The sequence below is a fragment of the Nilaparvata lugens genome, chromosome X (genome assembly GCF_014356525.2).
Source record: "Nilaparvata lugens isolate BPH chromosome X, ASM1435652v1, whole genome shotgun sequence".
Classification (NCBI taxonomy): domain Eukaryota; kingdom Metazoa; phylum Arthropoda; class Insecta; order Hemiptera; family Delphacidae; genus Nilaparvata; species Nilaparvata lugens.
The window spans coordinates 22,455,532-22,479,078 of NC_052518.1; the positions used below are offsets into that span (position 1 = coordinate 22,455,532).

General features: G+C 35.1%; 1 protein-coding gene across 4 annotated transcripts in view; it reads right to left on the reverse strand.

The window, feature by feature from the left end:
* The window catches only part of LOC111053995 (KH domain-containing, RNA-binding, signal transduction-associated protein 3), a 290,245-nt gene that overhangs the window by 15,902 nt on the left and 250,796 nt on the right, over positions 1–23,547 (reverse strand). For all 4 annotated transcript variants that reach the window (XM_039443016.1, XM_039443017.1, XM_039443018.1 and 1 more), the window contains 3 exons: positions 21,072–21,188; positions 5,920–6,096; positions 4,774–5,111 (listed from right to left, as the gene is read on the reverse strand). In XM_039443016.1, the coding sequence (XP_039298950.1) occupies positions 4,774–5,111; positions 5,920–6,096; positions 21,072–21,188 (632 nt within the window). The remainder of the gene's footprint in view (positions 1–4,773; positions 5,112–5,919; positions 6,097–21,071; positions 21,189–23,547) is intronic.

A 23,547-nucleotide genomic window follows, 5' to 3' on the forward strand; every position in this document is an offset into this window, starting at 1 on the left:
AGATACATTCAAATGGATCAGCTCTGCCTGTCTGTAAAGCTGTCTGTAAAGGAATCTTATAATCTTACCATTCACTCCCACCCTTCCCAACTTGTGCCACAGATCATAATGAGGTACTCCATCGAATGCAGCTTCATAGTCCACAAATAATGTATAGATAGCCGTATGTCGGAATTCTACATTTTGAAATAGTATTGAGTGTAAGACGAAGATGTTATCAATGCAGCCTCGACCTTTTCTAAACCCACTTTGTCCTTCTGTCCGCCCACAACGACAAACAGATCTCAACTATTCTTGTGAGAATTTTCACAATTGTATTAATTAGGGCAATAATCCTATAGTTGCTAGGCTCATTGGGATCTCCTTTCTTTCCAAGCTTCAGTGCTAATACAGTTTGTTTTTAATGATTTTATTCTATAAAATTCAACTGCATTCCAAAACTCTTTTGAAGATTTCACATTCGAAGTTCTATTTTTCATATCACTATAATATTGGTTTTTCTTATTCCCTAATAACAACCTATAAGATTTTTGTTCAAATAAATATATTTTGAGACAGTCTTCTGTAAAATTACTTTTTTAGCAGTTCTATAAGCTTGACGTACCAGTCATTTTTTAATATTACATTCTAAATCAAACAATGGCTTATTTTTGAAATGAATGGGGCCGTAATTTTTCTTTATCATTTCAAGTGATCTGGCCTCATGTTTGATAGAGATAACTAGGTTAGAATATTCGCTGTTCAAATCATCACAAAAATTTCCTAATCTATCTGATAAAGCCATCGACAATTTGTAAAGCTCCTTCTTATCCGCTCGCCAAACCAGTCTTTCTTTGTTCCTTATGTTTTCATCTATTCCACCCACCATCTCTCCCAAATTCGTTTTCACGATAACAGGCAAGTGGTCGGCCGACAACACAAAATTCGAAACTATCATATCCAAAACTACGTTGATAAAATTCGTGTTGACCCAGATATAATCAATTGTACTTTTTCCGTTGCTATTGAGAAACGTATAATTGCCAGGAGAGTCGCCTTTTAATCTTCCACTCAATAGAATAAAAAGATTTTCATCCATGCTCTCTACTAATTTTTTCCAAAAGTGTTAACAATTTTATCTTCTGCCAAACATTTATTCATTTCACCCAACCTACTATTGAAGTCCCCTCCAATAATTACTGAAGTCATACATAACTAAGACAAAACATCTATTGGCATACTGGTATACCATATGTATTTTTTAATAACTTATTTTTACTTTGTTCAAGTTATCATAAAATTATTCTTATTCCTGTTCTTGGAAAATATGTTATGAGTAATATAAAATGTAATTAGAGCAAGCATAAATATATGATGAAGACCCTTTGCTATAATGTATAACTTATTTACTTTAATCATAGAGGAATTATACATATAAATTTAACAGTCACTGTCACGCTATGGTATAGAGTATTACTTCACAGCCATATAAGTATGGAATGACTATATCAAGCTTATACTCTACACTTAACCTTCCGGCAGTCGCGCTGTTGTAAAAAGTACAACAGTGTCAGTTTTTTTGCTGCACAAAGCTATTGAATGAGGTGGTGTCAGTGAATGAGTTACCTATGCATTCCAAAACTTTCCCCCCATCACTTCACTGAGTTGCAGTATCAACCGAGCAATGGTTCAGTCTTTAGGTGCCATTTAGTCGCGACAGTGCATGAGTCGCACTGTGCATAAGATAGGGAAAGACTGTATACAGGGACTGTAAACGAACCAATAACCCAGAATTGATGGCTTTGCTTGATGTATACCTTATTGGGCTATGAAATGGTACGGTAATCATCCAAATGTTCATAGGCGTAAAATAATCCAAGAAGATGGAAAAAGTAATTATACGATTAATTAATATGTTTTTGTCAGTAGAGTACATAACACTTGGATAATTGGATGTTGTAAAAAATACAACACGTGACTGCTCGTGTGATTGAGTAGGGCGCGACTACCGGAAGGTTAAACTTCATACTTAGAATTTTTGTGGATTCGTAGCTTTCTTTGTATTTTGAAAAGGTGTTTTCTGATAATTTATTGATTTCGTACTTGATCTTATCTATTTAATTTCGACTGCTTAAATTGTATAGCCTAACAAATTTTTTCAGTTTAACTTTATGTTACTTTATTAATTGCTACTGACTTAATGCTACGGTACTGACTTTATAGAATATTTAGGATTTAATGCTCCATTTTGGTATCTTAAAAATGTTAAGTGGTACTTTCATATTACTGTGGTCCTTGATATTTCGCAATTCAACTTTATTGCCAAAATTTGCTAGAGTTGAAAATTATTATCACTCATTATTGCAGTCTATACTAAATAGCGGGCATTATAATTTTTTTTCTGAGCGTATGATACGCTTCACATGAGCTTTAAGCTTGTATAAAAATGCATTTTGCAATCAACAAGTTTCCTTCACTATAAAACTGCTGTATGCATTGGAATAGTAGAAATTTAGCCTTTGTTGCGCCTTTCTGAAAGTTCCACACTAGTAGGTACATAATGGAATGAATGAAATTTATTATAATGACCTTTTATAATGTCATACTTTGTTATGGGTATACTATATAATCTTGAGAAAAAAACATTATTTTAAATTTGTATTTATTTTTTTGTTCTGTGACAAGATGTTCATCATGCAAATAATGTTGAAAGTGAAATAAATAAATTATTTCTACTAGATTGATTGCAGAACTGAATTGGGCCGGTGAATTGCATAGACAAAATAGGAATTAACAACCTACAGATTTAATATTTTATCATAAAAGAACAAGTGTTAAAAGCACAAATAAGTGAATTTAGTTGTTTGGTTCCATGCTGATATTAGAAGTATAAACAACTGTAATAATTTACAATAGAGAAATATCTTATTGGGCTTCTATCGCACATGAACTATGTATGACACATTGTATAAATTTGTTTCAATTATCAAAATTATAATTGAACGATTCATAAAAATGAAAATATGCCCATAACCATCCTTGATAAATTAAGAATCTTCATGCGAAATTTCATGTTAATCAGATGAGTAGTTCAGACATGATGATGCGTCAAACATGTATTTCATATCCCGTACATGTATAAGCCACCATTTTGTTTATTTTCATGGTGGCTGTTTGAAAATTCTATTTTTTGAATAACCAAAAACCCCTAATTTTACAAAGAACTTTCAGAAATATATTTTATAGCAAATTTAATAAAAAATCGATTGACACCTCATTGTTTCAAGATTGAACAAATATTAAGAGAGATACGCAGCTATAGTGATAAATGTGACCTACCTTTAGATGGTTATGTAACGTTTCATTATTGTTTGAAATAATCTAAAATCGCTTACGAATAACATGCAAAGCAGATGAAGATTGTTCACATTATTGTATTATTGAGGCAGACTTTAGCAGCATGCCTTGGCGTGCACTGCATCAAACCTCCAGTGGTCACCTCAGGGGCGCCATTTAGGGGGGCAGGGGGGCTTTGGTCCCCTCAAGGATAAGATGAATAATGTAAATGCGGATCTATCTACACGAATCCTTAGAATCTCATACTGATTTAATACTTTTTTTTAAACAGCAGAAGTATAATTCCTTCTACAGTATCAACATAGTAGCAAAATTGCCTTGAAAGTATGGGTACGGAGTAATAAAGAATATATTTTTCTTTGTGGTATATTTAAGTTGAAGCTTAAATATAGAATGGGTACAATTATTGATGAGGGCATAATAAGTGAGTGATTGCATAAATTTCAACGTGAGAATTAACAAGTTGCAAGATGGCACAGTGAAAGCAAAAGAAAGGGCACAATCAGACAATCAATAATGTATGTACAGAGTTGGTGAGAATTATGAGAAGAGCTTAATGTTTCTTAAGCTTTCTAACTGAAAGTTATTTTCCAATTAGAATATGATCTCCAATGAAATTGTCATTGTAAAAGAAAAATTTATCATTTTCCATGATTTTTAAGAAATCTGTTTCAGTGTATTCCTACTTTAGGGCCTCTCTGTAGGCCTATATTTCTAATAAATAATTCATGATTAACTAATAATGTAGGCCTATATGCTTTTATTGATACTTCAACCACATTATTTTGTATAAAACTGGAGGAAATAATGCATATAATAACATCTTCGAATGTGACATTTATGGGGAAATCCAGGACCCTCTATTCTTTGGGCGTATTCCTTCCTCCCCCCCATCTCATACCTCTTGGTTTTCGCCCCCCCCCCTCTAGCAGTTTGGTGAAATGGCGCCACTGGGTCACCTATCACTAAAGCTGCCATATCTATTTGCCAATCTTGAAAAACGAGGCATCAATTGTTTTGTAATTTGATTCAATATAAAACGTTATTATTGTATGTTTATTGTAAAATCAACAGCTTTTTGGTTATTTAAAAAATATTTAGAGAAATTTAGTTAGGGAAATTCAATATTTAAAATAAGTTAGTTCAGTTTGGAAAAATAGTCATATTTTTTGAAGTGCTGCCTAGTCATAAATATTTATGTAATGCATCACTTCCGAATGTTCATTATTTAGAAATAAATGGTAAGTGGAAGAAACAAAATGACGACTGATGTATGAGTAATTAAGGACTTCCAGACAGTTTAAAAATGATACTTGGATATGTTTCATACGCAGGAGCAATGCCCTAGAATGTTGGTAGGGAGTTCGGAAACACTCTGTACAGTATCGATAAGTGTACCTATTTTGAAATGGGAATAAGTGAGTGTTTGATACTAGCCTGGGTGCAGAATTGAACTGAGCGGGCGCATCGTAGAAGGCCTGTTGTGACATTTCGGATGGATCTTCATATGTTCCGTACGATTCCTCCATAGCAACTCGAGCGCGGTCCAAAATCGACAGTACTTTGGTCTTGCCAGGCTGGGCCCGTGGCCTGGGGGGCATAGGGGGCGCCTGCAGCAGAGGTGCAGCCCTCTGGGGGGGCCCCATGGGGGCCGGGGGACCCATCGGTGGCCCCATCGGGGTCCCATGGGGCAAGCGCGCTCCCCTCACTCCGGATCGGCCGCCTCCCAGCAACGGGGGTACCGTGCGCGGGTTTTCCGCCTGGATTTCCCGCATCTGTTCATTCATCGAATAATTGAAACTTTTGGCTACAGTCAAACATACAACATTCAACACATCTCATAATATATTACATTAGAGTTCTTTATTCGTGTAATATTTTGGCTCATCAATGACAGTAAATAGCTAATTTTTAACGAATTCTACAAAGTAGTCTATGAAAAATTATTAATCACAATGAAGATGCAATATGAATATCAATAAAATATTATATTTTGATGTGACTACATAAATCGGCAGTGCTTCAAAAAATAAATAATTGTAAACTCTCTGAAATCTATATAAAATAACATCTTTCCATGAACACACAACCGATTTTAATTGAACATGGGAGTTTAAATGAAATATATAAGATATTGGGTACAAGGATATTATTATTCAGTTTTTTTTTCCCGGAGAGTCAGGAAAGGTGACAGCAGTCTACCAGGAACCTGCTACTGATACTGTCAATAAGTGGGAATCCGAATTTACACGGAATGAGGCATCTACAATACACAGGGTTGTATTCATAAACATAATTTATTATTATTATTATTATTATATTATTATTATTATTATTATTATTATTATTATTATTATTATTATTATTCATAAACGATTCTAAAGAAAAACTTGACCAAGCAATTGTCAATACTTCTTTGTTTACTTGTCTATTACTGTTATTTTAACTCGCTCCCGGCGAACAGGTTATTTTTTGCCAGTAGTTCCTTATATTATGTTATCTTTAATGTTAGTGTACATTTGAATTACAATAAACATATTCATTTATTTATTTCCTGGCAGTAAAATTGAAATTCAAAATCACCTGTTCCTGACGTATTTCGTCGTTACTGTCAGGCACCAAGTACTTGCGTATTTCGGCGAGTGCGTACGCTATGCGCGCATGAGCCTCGGCGGGCGGAGCGAGCGCGCAGATTTCAATGTGCAAATCGTCGCAAAGGTGCGCATACTTTGGCTCCAGGGCTTGACGCATCTCTTCCTCCTACAAAATAAATTGAAATTCGAACATAATTGACACACAAACTACCTAAGTATTATTCCATAATATAAGTATTATTCCATAAAACTCCAAAGTAAAACTGAAACTGACTTTGACTATATTATAAAATAATTCAGACAACGATATTTCAGATTCTAAAAATTTAGGAAAATTTTTTTCAAAAGTTTTTAAATGATAAACAATTGAAGCGAAAATATTTGAAATCAATACTTTAATTCCCTTACTCGTCATATGAAACTAATTCGATGATAATATATAGCCCTACAAATTGAAATATCTTCCCAATGAAGAAATTCAATAATATTATTATACATCCTTAGCATATCAAGTATCTGCTACATGTATATTGTATGCATGACAATTGATATTGAAGTGTTTGGTTTACTGTATTGTGTTGAATAAATGAATATGAATAAAGATATCTTATCAAACGTAGATGAGTTGATTTGTAACATTGAAATCCATACCTATCATTCAAATATCTCGTTCAATATGACACGGGACCTCTTTGACGTTGATCGCCAATGAAATCAATCACCATGACCCAGTAATCACAAATGTATGATTACATCGTCAATAAAATAACAAACAGTTGCTGAAAAATATTATAAACTACAGATAGAATCCAATTCCATCAAATTAATCACCAAATATGTGTAATTTTCAAATCTTTCTGAATAAAGTATTCATAATCTGTAACTTTCTGGTGAATTTGGCAATTGTTGGCTATTGCACCCACTTCACAAAGCATTCAATGATTCAAATTAATTGATTCAAGCCTTGATAAGAAAATGGTTATTGTATTTAGGTTTGCTGAATGACGAAGTAACTATAAGTATTAGTCATTGATCAGTGAATTTTCGATTGAATTTCATTCGTAATTTACAATATTTATCTTAGTTTTTGGAACGTTTATAGTGAAGAGCGTTTATGCAGATTACGAAGAGCATGGAAGAAATACGCATGGAGAAGAAAGTGGACCAAGAGATGGACAATATCCGCTTGTTAAAATCGCCAGAAAATGTAGCCTGAAAACTACGAACTTGAAGCGAGTCTATTGAAGTGGAAGCAAGCTATTTTTGTGTGTCATATATGTGTAAGACGGAATATCCAGAAAATGTGAAGCCATCGCTGTAATAGGGCGAGTGTGAGAGGGATAGAGAGAGCTTAAGCTGAAAGAGCGAAAGAGAAGTCATGATCCAAGAAAACAAAACAACCGCGTCAGAAGAAAGAGCACTGGAAAGATATCTTGAATGAGAAATTTTGCCCCCTGCGTTCGGATTCCAAGCACTGAAGCAGTTTTACTCGCTATTCTTCTACTTATCCTTCCACGAGGGCTTCTTCCACTCACAGATCTGGCTGATATTAGTTTCTGCCTTCCATCCTCATCCTCAAACACACCACATACATCTACTGTAATGGTATGTGCTTTTTGAATAAAATCGTCTACCTACACCCACACACGCTTCAACGTTCCCCAAGCTCAAAAGTCTTCTCTTATCTTCGACTCGTCTTGTGTTTCAAAGCGCAGTAGCTAACAAGCACCTATCTTTTCTCAAGCTCTACAAACTCCAGTTTCCCTTGTTGCACTTTTTCGAAATGATCGCTCGTCTCGATTGTTATAGGGAAATAATAAAGAGCCAACATCCTGACATCATCCACCAAATTGATACCATCATTGTTGTCAACACAGCATTAATTATCGTTTGCAAAAATTAACATGAAACTGAAATTACATCACATTAACACTTCCTCTGATAATAATAATAATATTTGATTCACTAATTGAATGATATTTATTTGAGTAAGGGTACATCAGTACATGAGCCAGGTCACACAAAATTGAAAATACACAATTAAATACAGTCACAACACAATATTCAAACATGAAATCTATTTGTAAGTAGAGAAGAGTAATGATCGAAAAATGGTTAGAGAACGCTTTCTTTAATAATAATTGTGAGTTCTAGGCCCTTAGGGAGGCCTGAAATCAGAGAGCAATCTGCGATCATAATTCATTAGGAGGATATAGATATAGATAGATACCTAAGCCTGATTTGATAGCAGATGTTCTATTCACCATAACAGGTTTCGACTATTTATAGCCATTTTCAAGTGGTAATGAAATAAAATAAACAAAATTTGATTAATACTGGTTATGCTCATATTAAGTCGGTACTGATTGATTATCCACAGGATTATTGGGTTTATCTATATTCAAGTGTATAAACGTATATAATTATCCGTAGACAATGATTATTAGCATTTGAACAAATGCTATTTCTTATTAATTTTCATTGATGTACGTATGTGTTATACGCATATTACGTTTTCTATTCTATTTTCTGTTTTGCAGCTTTAGAGAATAAAAAATGTTTTTTCAGTATCAATGTGATTATATAATTTGCCTCAAGCCTGTTAAAAAATTTTGTACTTCAGAAATTCTAGGAGGGCTTCAACAAAACTGGAAAACCGATTCGCAGTTCCCTAGGATGCAAAAAAGCATCCTACAAAATCGATATCCTCACCTCACCATTCTGGCTCAGAGAAATGGAATCGCGTAAATGTGTATGCAGAGGGAAAACTGGCTAGCGAAAATGAATGAGGATTGCTTAATGCAAAAAATGAATGTTCAATTTGCAATGTTACTTGCAATGTTTCCAGCTCTTTTCCTCGTTTTTTCTGTTTTAAATCTTCCAAAAACTTCCCCACACTGTCTATGAACGCCAGTTCACAACTTAATCCCCCCACCCTTTTCACATTGAAAACAACCCTTCACTCTTTCAGTGATCGCCATTTACAAGCATTTTCTTCCCCAACAGCAGCATTCGCTCCAATTCACTTTGATTTCGACTTTTTAATGAGAGGAAACCAACGGTCGGCTCTCCACTCTGCTCTGAATGGCAGTAGGATTCACAACTACATAAACACCTATGTGCGACCAAAAGAACTGCATTACGTTTATGTGCCTTTGAAAAAAAAGAGAATGAAAACGCATTTTTCAGTTTGTGTGGCGATGAAAAATATTTCTAGAATGAAAGAAGAAAAGGTTTTTCCTATCAGACCTCCAATTAATTCGTGTATTATTTCGATTGCCTAGGATTATATTGTAATATCGATCATATACTATCAACCAACACCCCTCACCATGATTATAAATTGAGTGGATACCGCTGGAATCGATCGATCATTATTAGTAGCTACAGTGGTTGATTCAGAAGGTTGAACACTGGATCGTGAGTCCGGGGCTTCACGAAAATTTTGTGGGGTTTTCAACAGAGACTGTTGAATTCTATTGCAGATTTGGGGCTCTCATAACGTTGGCATGAATAACACTGGTATCTTTATATATATATATATATGTACATTGTATGTATATTCATTGGTATTGGCTATTTACATTCCTTACGCTTTAATTTTAAATTATTCATGTCATTGTATTCCTTCCCTGGATCCGCCACTGAGAAGCTATCAACGTTCAAAGTTTCATCAACACTTAGTTATCAACAGCTAAATTTTTCAAACATTTTCCAGTTCAAGAACCAGTGGACTTCATTAAAAAAGTTTACTAGCATTCAATAAATTATTAATAGTACTTGGTTTTCTCTTTTTGGACTCCAGAAATTCAATGAGAATAAGTGTGAGGATAGAAAATTTTTGTGAAGGAAAAGAAGAAGAAAAAGAAGAATCGACGCTTTTTCCTCAGGGGAAATTTGCTGGTAACCGCTTCAGCATTACTCAACTAGATCACTTTACTATTAGCCTACACTTCACCCACCAAAAATTCACACTCTATTGAGACGTTCTAATTTGACAGGCTCTTGAGGTCTGCTTTTCAATGGATTCCAGCTCTGTTGAACAGTAACAACCCACAGAGTTATCTTATAAATTGTTGATTGCATGAAAATTGAAGAGTTTCCCCTGAACCAAAGTTCTAGATACGTGCATGGGTAGAGCGGAGTAATAAGGAGATAGTGTTGATGTAGTAGAGGGAAACTTTCAAAGGAGGAGCTTAATAGATTTAACAAATTGAGTAAACGACCAGAGGAAAGGTGCGAGTTCTGACCGGAAATTGGACAATTTTGGGGGCCTGCCTGCGGCTATGCCTGTCGAGCATAGCATAGTCCAAACCGCCGAACCTAACCAAAAACCTAATCGAATCAAGGTGAGGGATACCAAATGAAATTAGATCCCAAGCAACGTTTAACTGGTAAGTGTGTATGTGTGCTTTAATGTGGGTGTGAGTAGGTGTATATGAGTGTGTTTGCCCCCTATGGGGCGACAGATTGTAAGACCAAGTTGACGTTTAGAATATTATCAAACAGGAAACAGGAATATCATTTATCTATGCCTTCAAATATCGTTCCAATTCTTCCTAGATTAATAATAATTCACTGCCTAGTAGCTTCCAGTATGTATCTTGGATATTTTTGTTTTGATAATTAGAGAGAGGGAAGAAAATAAAATATTATATACGTACGGAAAACATTTGGAGACAAGAGTGCCGTGTAAGAGATATCCTTGCCTTATCTGCGGTGGAAACGTTGGTTGATGAAGATTAAGGTATTTTTTATCAATGGTGAATAATATTGACTGTTTGTTGTGACATAAGTCGAACTTCATTATTGGTACTTACGTTTTTGAATGAGCGTCGAGAAAGTTTTGACGAAAAAAGATCTGAAACGTCAATTCAGATCGTTATCGATGCTGCGCGATTTTCTTTGCCAGAATTAAGATATTTTATCAACCTTAATACCGTGAGATTTCAATATGCCATATATGAAGAGAAACGATGAAATATTCAATGAAGAACTTCATATCCACCTTGTTAACAGGAACTGTCACTTTCCTACTACTTTTTATGGAGCTATATCGAAGCTCGTGTATTCAACATACCACGTTTACTTAAAGTACTTGAAACACTGAGTAAGACAATAAAACACGAAATTAGAGCAATAGAACGCTTCAGATAAGTATGGATAACTTCTCACAACGTTTCTAATATGAGTGTATGGACAATAATGGCCACCATCTATCAGATGTTATTTTATTAATTGATCGATGATTTATTTTTTCTTGATATTATCAAAATGGCAAAATTCAGAGTACATACTGGAAAAGAAGGGTTTGAGTTTTGTTTAAGAATGAGTATGTAACAGCTATAACAAATCCTACATACTTCATTGCTCAACTCTGTTCTTTAAATTTGAAAAAATTACAATGTTATTCAAACTAATTTCTCAATTATAGAGGTATATCCCACTAATAGTGATATTTCGTTGATCGAACTCTTAATAGAATAAAGCTGCAAAGTTTTCTTCCTGTGGTGGGTTGAAGAGAATAACTATTCAAATAGAAACGTCAATAAATTTAAATGCAAATCCAGGCAAATAAATGCTGACTCGTTCTCTAGTCCTCAAGGATTTTATAGGTAGCGAGATTTAAAAACGTTGATACGAAAACAGCATAGAAAATCGTATTTCTCAACTCAGACGCTATGGTTTTCAATGGAATTGTTTAAACTGAAGAGCTATATAAAGTACCAAATGGATTTGAAAAAAAATCAAGTGGTGCTTTGCCCTGAGCTTTGAGTTTGAAGTCCTTATAGTTTGATTACATTAACATTGAAAAATCTTGGAAAACTATCGACAGCCTTCAAATTGAGACAGTTTCAATGCCATTTACACAAAAACAATGATTAAGAAAGTAATTGTTAGCACCAAAAATGCTACTTTTTACACTTCACAATAACTCGTGAACACATGTTTTGTATCACTACATAGATTATGGAATAACATCCAATCAAAAAATTATTGAATGGGATATATTCCATCAAAAATGAGAGACTGGTTAATCGAATAATATAAATATAATAGAGAATTATTCCCAACTGTCTTCAACTTACTAATATAGTTCGGAAATACATAAGTTTCAGTTTGTCAAGTTGTAATTTCATCAAGTGCCTATTTTGACCATAATATATCAATATGCTAAGGTCCTTTGCACACTGGGCCATCATGGAAGCGCTTCCACGGAAGCGACCGTCAAAATTTGATAGCATTGCACACTACAGCCACCACCACGCAGTCACCACTTGACTCATCACTCCAGTTCACTAGTTAACTCATGATCAGTTGAAGAATGGACGTGGAAGAAGCTGAACTATTGGCATATGTTGAATAATATAATGAATAATGCTCAAGAGAAGTGGTTATATAACTCACCAAATTCATTTTGTTCATTTTCTGTGATGTTATATTTTTCAATTAAAAGATTTACTAGCTCCCTCCAAGAATTTTTCTTAACATCCCGGTCTGCATATAATTTTGAAGACATGTTCCATACAGCTGGTCTGCTTTCAACTTCAAGAATTAACCTTTCTGCATCAAATTGTTCACTATTCATTACGACTACTTCAACAGACAACTATACTGAACTTGATTTGAATTGAAACTGAACTGGATATGATTTTGTGGTGGCTGGTGGCTGATGGCTCTAGTGTGCAATTACAGATGATACTCAATGGTATGACGTGGTGGTGCGACAGTCTGGTGGCTAACAAAGTCGGCGGCTCGAGCCACCATATTCCTGGAAGCTTGGCTGGTGGCTGGTGGCTGGTGGCTCTAGTGTGCAGTGACAGATAAGAGACAATGCTACCACGTGGTGGCGCTTCCGTGGAAGCGCTTCCATGGTGGCCCAGTGTGCAAAGGGCCTAAAAGAAATGGGAAAAGATCCATTCAGTTGGCCAAATTTCACGGCGTCTAGATTTCGTTGCCGGCTGATACAAAGTCAACTACAAAGTTGAACACTAGTTAGGGAATAGGGAGAAGTTAGTTAGTTGAAGGTTGGGTTTTATAAGTAATGGCCATATCCTAGTATTATTGAGATTTTCTGATAATTTAAAAATGAGATATATGATACTGTATCCGTTGGACTTTCAGGAAGCAACAGGAGCTTGACGCACTGAAAATTTGACTTACTGGAGTTGCCTAACCGGGCTTATTTTTCATCAACTGAGATCTTGATGAAGTGAATGCCACTCTATAGCACTAATGATATTCAATGATGTTTAGCTTCTTTTTTGTTTGTGTTAATTTTTCTTCAAGCTGTTAATAATGTTAATAATCAAGCTGATAATGTTTCTTCTTCTCTTGTATATTATGCTCCTACCGACGGACTAATTTCACTTATGCCATTAGTTTCCCATTGACTTTTCTATGTAGGATTATTGAAGTGCTCTATTTAATTGAGATGAGAGATTAATCTATTTCTTACTCTATATGAATATACTTAGTAATGTTCAAATTTGGTTACAATGAATTATTCTATCTTCCATCTTAGAATATTAATTTTTGTTCTTTTATGTACGCTATCTTCTACCGCAACTCAAAACTTTTTTTTGATGAATTAACTAGTACCCTTTTTCTTTTCAATAAACTGCTATTCACAAATACAAGGTTCTGTTGCTGTTGCTACTCGAAACAAAGTTCATTCGTATTGTTTGTGGAAATGGAAATAAATTTCGGGAGCCGTTTGAGTAATCGCAGCACAACGTAGAGTAATAGTTGCATGGTGAACGCTATTAGATCATTACAATAGTGTGGAGCATATTGCACTGAGATTGGCGTAAATAGATTGGAGCCCTCAGGATCAAGTAACAAGGTGAGAGACGCGGTAAGACCCTGGTAAATCCACTTGTTAACGGTAATTTATGTTGCCACATTTCCGAAACGAGGGTGCTGTTCCACTCGCTAGTTTAGGAGCTCAATTCCCAAACCCCTTTGCCCCTCAGAGCTCAATTCCGAGACCCCTTTTCTCCTCAGCCCTGATCTGACACCCTTGTAAAGAACACGCCTGCTCTCAACTGCTAGATCTATTGAGCATTCCCAAGTCACGCTTTGCACTTACAAGCATATACAGACATTGAAACATCTTTCTACGAGTCGCGATACCACGATCAGACGAATTTTTTCACTTGGGCAGTCTATCCACATGGGCCGCAGTAATAAGGGCACTTCTAAGTAGAAACTTTAAGTGGTCTTTAAACCTCGATAACTGGTTTGACTTTTGCACTTAAAATTTCATGCAAAGTGGTTTCAGTACTAAGAAAACTCTAGTACAAACCTTAAGATGTTTTGAACCCCGATAAGACTAATTTTGCACTTGGGAGTATGTGCTGATTGACCTCTGCAATTCGATCCAAAGCCAAAATCTGTTACAAAGTTCAAAACGCAAACAATTTTTTATTCCATTCATCAATTTATACATGGAGATAAAGGTCTCATTGAACAGTACATAATTCTACGTAATATCAATAATGATAACTATTCCACTACAACTAACGTTTAGTGACTCAGACATTTTGCAAATATCTTATAATATCAAACAAAGATGGCTCTAGTTAATGATAAACTTAAAACATTAATGGGAAAACAAAATTTAGGGAGAACACCAATATTATTTAAACATTGTACATTCGAACATTAATGGACAAGGATGGCTCAGCTTCACAAGAAATGAAAAACCTCACTAATAAATATTATCACTATGATTATACTTAATTCTAAACCCATATGTTTGTTTCTCCGAGTGAAATAGAATTGCGTCCACGGTTAGTCGATTATGTGACCACTGTTCAATTGCCAACATGTTCATTTCGAAGGCTAATCCCAACTTCTCCATAATGTTATGATCCATATAGAATTTTGGCATACACCGTTTTTCCAAATACAAACCAAAACATCAATCAGTTTGTAGTGTACACAGTATGCCTTTTCCCAACTATAAAATAGTTAAGTGAAACGTATACAAAGACGTATTTTTACCTAAAAGGATTGTTCGTCTCATGGGGAAAATAAAAACTAACTTTAAACCTTTCCACCTCTCCAATGAATCCCCAACGGCCAAGATGCAAACAAGGATTGGAGTCTCTATCCACCCCACTCCATCCTCACAACCAAACACCACACCAATATGATAATGCCTGGAGGAGATTTACATCACAGCTATTATCATGACTAGAAGTAGCAGCAGCAGTTCTTGTGTGCTATCATAAGTTGAACCCTAACTTGAATAATTGCTGTGTGCCCCTAAGAGCCGTAGACAAATGGCCACGCTCTTGAAAATGTCACAGTCATTTTGCCGACAGTATTCAGCTAGACGACAATGGTTGTTTTAGCATTTTCCCTTTCCGGAGTTCATAAGTCTTGAAAACGGAAGTAGGTGACAGTGATACAGCATATACTTACAAAAAAACATACATATTTAAAAGCTATCCATACATGAAAGAGATGATAAAACATATATTGTCAATTCCACATCGATGATGAAGTTGAGATTTCTTCAATTAAACAAACACTTATAATTGATGTGATTGGAAGAAAGAAGCTCAAGGTTGGCGTCTCTTTTCTCCCAAATTTGGATAAAATGGAATAAAATAGAATAATATTAATAAAAAATATACATTTGAAGTAACATAGAGTATCGGTTTCATTTATTCATTATGGCATGGAAAAGTTTTTTCTATATCAGAATCACGAGTCAAACAAATCAAACGAAAACATTAAAAGTTGGCAAGTTGCACGCAACTGCATCTATAGACGCGTGACAAGAATAGGTTCCATTGAACCATCCGCAATCTACGCTTCAGTTTTTGAAATGAATCGAAAAACTCTCTAGAACCGACCAAGAACTCCCAGAACTCTAGTTCTTGAGAAGGTGTAGAAAACGCAGGAAAATGCTCGCAAACTGCGGAACTTGGGCGTTATTCCAAGACCCTCCCAATACTACATTTTTATACCTCAACTGAGCCTGTGTACCAAATTTAAACATTTTTTCTCGACTAGTTTAAGTAAAATGTGAGAAGACGCAGGAAAACGCTAGGGAACGCTGGGAAAACACAGTAAAACCGCCCATCTTGGCCGTATCTTTGGCGTAATTCTGATGTCCTCTCAAGACAAAATTTCTTGACCCTTGCTGAACATTTGTACCAAATCTAAACATGATCTGTTAATTAGATCTTAAGAAGGCGTGGAAAACGCAGGAAATCGTTCAAAATCCGCGGAACTTGGGCGTTATTCCCAGACCCTCACAATACAACATTTCTATACCCCAGCTGAGCCTGTGTGCCAAATTTGAAAATTTTCCCTCAAAATGTGAGAAAACACAGAAAAAACCGTAGGGAACACTGGGAAATCGTAGTAAAACAGCCCATCTTGGCCGTACCTTTGGCGTAATTCTGATGTCCTGTCAAGTCAAAATTTCTAGACCCTTGCTGTACATTTGTACCGAATTTGAGCATGATCTTACAATATATTAGTTCTTGAGAAGGACTAGAAGACGCAGCAAAAACGCTCGAAAACCGCCGATCTTAGGCGGAACTTGGGCCTCTGAACTCAAGATGAAACTTAACTTCCAATTCAACATTTTTATACCTTAGCTGAATCTGAGTACCAAGTTTGAACATTTTTTGTTAATCAGTTTTGGAAAATCGCAGATTCCGGACGTATCTTTGGAATTTTTTTACAAATCCGTTCTTAGTGCGGCTCTAGATGTCCAACTGAAAAAACCTGCCAAATTTGAACGTATTTGTTCCAGTGAATTTTCAGTTCTGTTGATGATGAATGGATGAGTGAAAGAGTTAGTACGCTAATTCGAATTGAAAGACAGCTAATAAATAATTATTTAACGAATTTTACAAAGTGAGAGGGGAACAATTAAGATTGAAAGCAATTTGAAAATCAATGATATAATACATTGTAATCAAACTACATAAATCGGCTGTGTTTTAACAAATCTCTCTGAAAGATAATACAAATAATTTCCTTGCCATGAACACACAACCGGAGAAAGAGAGGGAGAGAGATAGATAGATAGATAGATAGATAGAGAGATTGATGATTGATTGATTGAGTACTTTATTCATGTAGATTACAATATATACTGGCTTATACACTCATATACAATAGCTTACAATACAGCAAAATTATAGATGAATTTACATAATATTGACTAAGAAAATAATTATTGAACTGTATATGATAAGAAAAAGCAATTTGTAATATAATAACTATAGATAATTATATTGTTATGCATCTAAATAAATTGGCGGAGCTTTGGACATATCAATGTCCATTCTTCGGAAAGAATATTAAAAATATCCTTCCCACTAACTCTCTACCAAAACGTTAATTCGTTAATTGATTAAACTAAGGATTTATCTATGAATGGAATCATTGTAATTGTTTTAATTAATATGAATATTTGAGGGAAAAAAACAGAAAAATAATAAAGTAAAATAATTATATAGGTAGATAAGATCAAATTATTGATTAATAAAATGGAGTAGGCTGAAAGTAGATCAGGGTTATCAACTTTCAGTAATATAGAGCAGTATGCAGTGGATAATTAAAATAACAATCATGAGTTTATATGATATATATATATATATATATATATATATATATATATATATATATATAATATATATATATAAAATTCATTCTATAAAAGGCTTATAGGTTTATATTTGTGGGATGGGTGAGGGATGGTTGTCATGTGATCGTTCTATGGACCTGATAGAAACAGGAAGTGCATTCCATGCACGACAGGCACTGACTAGAAAGGATTTTGTGAAAATAGTGGTTCGATGGTTGGGTATCCTTAACGTACTTTCTCCGGTTCTAGTATGTAAAACATCTATCCTCCTACCTTCAGAAACAAATTTGAAATCATCTTTGAAATAGTTTGGATTTCCGTATTTCAAGATATCTCTAACAAGCTTGACTATTCGAAAACGTCTTTGATCGGGAAGCTTCAATGTTGAACTGGCAATATGGGCAGGGGTGATATGATCATGACGTTGAAGAGAGTAGACGAAACGTAGACAATAATTTTGGCAACGCTGTAGTTTATCATTCAGAGTGACTTGCATATCGTTGAGAACAGAATTACAATACATTAAATGTGGGAAGATAAGAGATTGAACCAATAACAATTTAATGTTTCTAGGGAGGATGTCGTGCATTTTCTTCAATGAATGCATTGCTGGAAATACCTTTTTACATGTTTTATTCACTTGTTCTGACCAGTCGAGAGTATTATTCATAATAATTCCTAAATTTTTCACTGAGCTACAGTAAGGAATGTCATTACCATCTACAATAATTTTGTGAATCGATTCAAGGTCAATATTGTTTATAAGACGAGAATATCCAATCATAATGGGTTGTGTTTTGATGAGATTAAGCTTAAGGCCATTTTTCTTTGTCCATTCAACTATCAAATTGATATCTAGATTCATTATTCCAACTGTTTCATTAATTTTTGTTATGGGACAGCTTAAATGAATTTGAAGGTAATCTGCATAAGTATGGAAGCTGGAGAACTTGATAATGGAGGAAAGGAAATTAGCATACAAAGTGAATAGGAGAGGGCCTAAAATTGAACCTTGAGGTACTCCATGCATAACATTTTTCCAATTTGACTCGTTGTCACCAACAGAAACACATTGTTTCCTACCTAAGAGATAGGATTTGAACCTAACTAGGGAGTTGTGACTAAAACCAAGAATAGCTAACTTATCTAAAAAAACTTTATGATCAACAGTATCAAATGCTTTAGAAAAATCAAATAGGGTGAGGATGGTGCATTTTCTTTGGTCCATAGCTGACCTTATATCATCAGTGACACGAAGGAGAGCTGTCTCAGTTGAATGGAATTTCCTAAAGCCTGATTGAAAGTTATGAAGCTTTCTATTGTTGTCTAGAAATTTTACAACTTGAGCATGAATAAGTCTTTCTAGCACTTTGGACAATGCAGGTAAAATACTGATTGGTCAGAAATCCACAATATTATTGGGTGATGCAACTTTATTTAGAGGGCGAACCAGAGCAAACTTCCAGTTTTCAGGGAAATTGCCTTCTTCAAGTGACTTGTTGAAAATGTATGTAATGGTTGGTGAAACAGCAAAGAACATCTTCTTGATAAATTGGATAGGAATTTTGTCTACACCCATAGCATTACTATGAATACGTTGAATTGCTTTGAAAGTGTCTTCTTCTGAGATTGGATGAAAATGAAATTGATCAATAAGTGGTATATCTAAGTTTGTAACCTGCTCTTCAAGATCATTGATATGATTACCAATGACAACTTTGTCACGTTGGTTGGAATTTGAAACGGAATGTTCATTTATATTGTCCAATGGTAAATCAATTTTGGAATTTGATTTCTGTTTGCCAAGCCCGAATTCTTTTATTCCCTGCCAAAGTGATTGAGAGTCTTGTCTATTGTTTGTCATGAACGAATTCAAGTACCTAATCTTTGCGTTCCGTAATTCCTGTTTGACTCTATTTCTAAGGCTCCTATACTCTATCAAACTGTCCAAGTCGAATGTCTTTTCAAATTTTCTATGTGCTTTGTTTCTACGTCCCATCATCTTAAGTATGTCTTTAGTCATCCACGGTACTCGTCGTTTTCTATTAAATCCTCCTTGTCACATAAGGTGCATATTTGTCATACAAAGAGTCAAAGTCCAATTCTCGAAAGTCTTGACCATGTCATCAACTGAGGGTAATGCTTCAATTTGATGCCACGGAGTCTGAGCCACATCAGTCAGGAAGGCGGCTTCATCAAAGTTTTTGAAGTCTCTGTAAGTTACAATTTTCTGTTCTGGCTTAGGTATCTTATGGGAAAGTACACAGTAGATCAAATCATGTCCAGAAACAGCTGGGACTGGGATTTGACCTGTTTGAACAACCTCGTTGGGCTCACTAACAATGAGAAGGTCAATGAGTGTACACCCCCACAAGCTTTATTCAATCTATCATTTCGGAAGAGATTATATCCAGGTAATGCAACAAGATTTGATGGAATACTAGGCTTCAAATTGATTCGGAAATTCCAATTATATTGAAGTCCTGAAAACGGAAGATTGCTCTGAGTTCATCAATGTGACAGCTGAGGGATTGGACGTTAAGGTGAGCAGCCTTGAAAAGTTTTTTGAAAGAGTGGAGCTCATTTGATAGAAACAAACCTGCGTCATTATTATTATTTTTGAAATAAGCATATACAGGGTGATTCTTAATTATGGTAATATAATTTAATACGTGATAGTAGAGGTAAAAATGAGAAAAAAAGTTCTTATAAACATATATCCATAAACGCTTCATTAGCGAGCTATACAGAGTGAAAGTTTTCGTCCGGAATTCAGTTCCTCTGGTGAAATACACCGATGCTGAATTGCTTGGGGACTAGTTTTTGAAAAACTTATGCTTGATTCATATGGAAAAATATCTGAAAAATTGAATAAAACTAGTCTGGAAGCTGTAGTGTGAGTAGTTTTTGAGAAAAAAGTTGAAATATGAAAAAAATCTAAGTAGAAAAACACAGACTTCTACGTTTGATGCCCAATAACTTTCTTTAATGACCAGTAAACAAATAATTTTTTGCAATAAAAATTGTATTGAATTTAATTCTGAAAAGAATCATGTAAGCTGTGTAAACTGAATTTGAATAAAAGTTGAATAAAATGTATTCTTATGTAGTACATTACACCACAAAATTTTGCTGTTTTATGAGGAGAGAAGTAATAAAATGTCCGAAACGAACATTTCTTCCGTAATCTCAATGGAGGATTTCCTTGTAGATATGAACCACTTTAGCATTAACAGTAAAATATTCCAACAATGAACAATTTTCTTTGTAGCATTGATACTAAAAAAATGAACCCACACAGACTTGACAAATTGTTATGTTTTGATTAAATCAATGGCCGTTTGAAAAGTGGAAACTTGAATGTTTTGACTACATTAGAAACCGTTTGGGGATGTACCCTTCGCCCACAGGCTGTTTGCGTTTCAAATAGTCATTCACTGGTTGTGTCCATATATAAATTTATAAAAACTTCTTATAACAATGAAAATCAAATAACTGTGAATGAATGGATGACTCAATACCTTAGCCTTATCTCTCATCGAACCACGCCCAAGAATGGCCATTTTGGTCATCGTCTCCTCCTGCAGCCTCTTCAGGGAGTTGCCCTTTGGTCCAAGTAGCTTGCCAACGAAATTAAACTGCAACAAAAAAGTGGAATAATCTCATCAATTGGAAATTACTCTGTTATCATTCATTTTATTCAAATCAGCCTACTAACAGTAACTGGTTATTATGTATTCATGTAATCATGCGATATGGGTGATAAAAGCTCATTTAGCCAAGTATAAAAACAATCTATTAATTGATCCACATTCATCAATAATGATAGATAACTCTATTTAAATAGGGTCTCGCTATGCTGGGTGACCCAGACACACACCATGATATTTTACAACTTAACATGAATGAAAATTGCTTATAGAAGACGATTTCCCAATATAGATTTCATTTATCCCCATTTAGTTTTTTCAAAGTAGCCTACCCACTATGCCACCATATCTCATGAAAAGATCAACATTTTTCCCCATATTGATTTATACGGGAGTCTTCACACATCGGAAGTGCTAATTTATCATGAAAACCAATGTTTTCCATGGTTCATGCTCAGCAGAGCAGAAATTCATTGTATAGCAGGGCTTCACACCTCCAATGAAACAAGAGAAGAAGATAAAGAATGGGATATTTCATCCTAAGCCCTGATTTCTATTGAATTTATGTTCTGGTCAGCAGAAGAACAAAGCGAAAAAACCATTGTTTTCTATGAGAGAAGAGCTTAGGAAGAGACACATTTTAGTTGGGTTCCGAACTATTGGGAAGTAATATTGAAGCTTATCACTGTCTGCTATGCATAGTTTCCCAATGACTTAATATTTTGCTGAACAGTATGTGAAACCATTAGTTCTTTCACACATTGCCAGATCAGCACTAGTCTTAACAGAAATTTGATCAATTCCCCTTCCAAAAATTTAACAGATATCCCCTTTTAAGACAATGTTCTCGTTATTGAGACTTACAAAAGTGGTAGCGTTTTTCAAAAACCTGTGATTTTGAAATGGGAATGGCGAGTAAATGATACCTCTATTGGAGCACCTAAACAATCAAGCTTGAAGCTCCTGTAATAAAGATGCCTGTTCAAGGGAGGAGAATAAATTGCGAGGGAAGAACAAAAAGGATTAATTAAATGAAGAGTAACGAATGAGGAAAGAAGATTGTTAACAAAGGTTTGCTGAAAAAAGTGGCCAAAAGAAGCTGCGGAATGAAGACAATAAGGATTATGAGGTGTTGAGAAAAGTCCCGGCAGAGAAAGAAGTGCGATATTAATGTGCTCCCGCTGTTGCTGGGCCCCCTCCCAGTAGAGGAGATTAGAGAAGGGGTTGCTTCATCAACACTTCAATGAGCTAGACCAGAACAGAAGGGCAAAGAAGAGAACAATGTGCGAGAGCAAGGAAGGGTGAGTGAAAGTACGAGGCAAGACATCGCGTGATGAAGAGGATGATGCAGGAGATCAGAATAAGAGGGGTGAGAGAAAGTTGAGGTTTTTCACTGAAAATCCTGTTCAACCAAACTTGTGTTTCTTCCGCCTCATCTCAAATTACTTGATCTTTTCTACTTGCCGAGAAAAATAACACGTTTGTTTGCAAATGTAAAGACCAGAAATTAGCAAATCATCGAAATGGTTTGGGGAACTGTTTTCATGGGAATTGGTGAAAGGTATTAACCGGATACTCCATTTCTTACTATTTTTCAGGAAAACAAAAATTGAAAGAAAAAACAATTCATTACTCGATTGGAGGGAAACGTCGCTATACAGAATTATAATACACATTCAAAAGAGATTGCTAATAACAAATTTAGTCCTGATTATGATACCCCCGTACATTAATTATAATTATATGGTAATATAGTATTTTACATTGTAATGTGCTTGGATTCCTGGTAGAATAAATAATGTTTGGTTTTAAACAAAACCTTACTCAATAGATCTGATACTTGAACGCTTTAAAACCTGTAATATATTTATTTTCTAATACTGAGGAATGAATTATCAATCCTTCTTTAATATTCCTCTTAATCTACTCTTATTTAAAGCCATGACACTGAGATCTCTCTGCTTTCTAATTGGTTCTATTGCTTTCGATTGATTTCCCTCTTCCTCAACTTCGATTCGCTGTTCTTCTGATGACGAAGTTTTGCTTATTCTTTAGCCATTTATTGCTAGTTTCTCTCTTACTTCAACATCTATTACCTGTCAATGTGTCAATGCAATCTATGTGTCAATGCAACCTATCGTGTCAATGCAATCGTTACTCTTTCATTTCATACCTTGTGATTGGTTAATTTTTCATCACAGGTCAGCTTGGGATCGGCTCAATTCTTTCTCAATTAACTCTCAACTTTTGTTGCGACGATAAAATCACCTCTCTTTCTATGTCTGTTTCTATTTCTATCTCTATATCTCTCCGTCCCTCTTTGGGGTCCATTCCAGGAACACTCGGT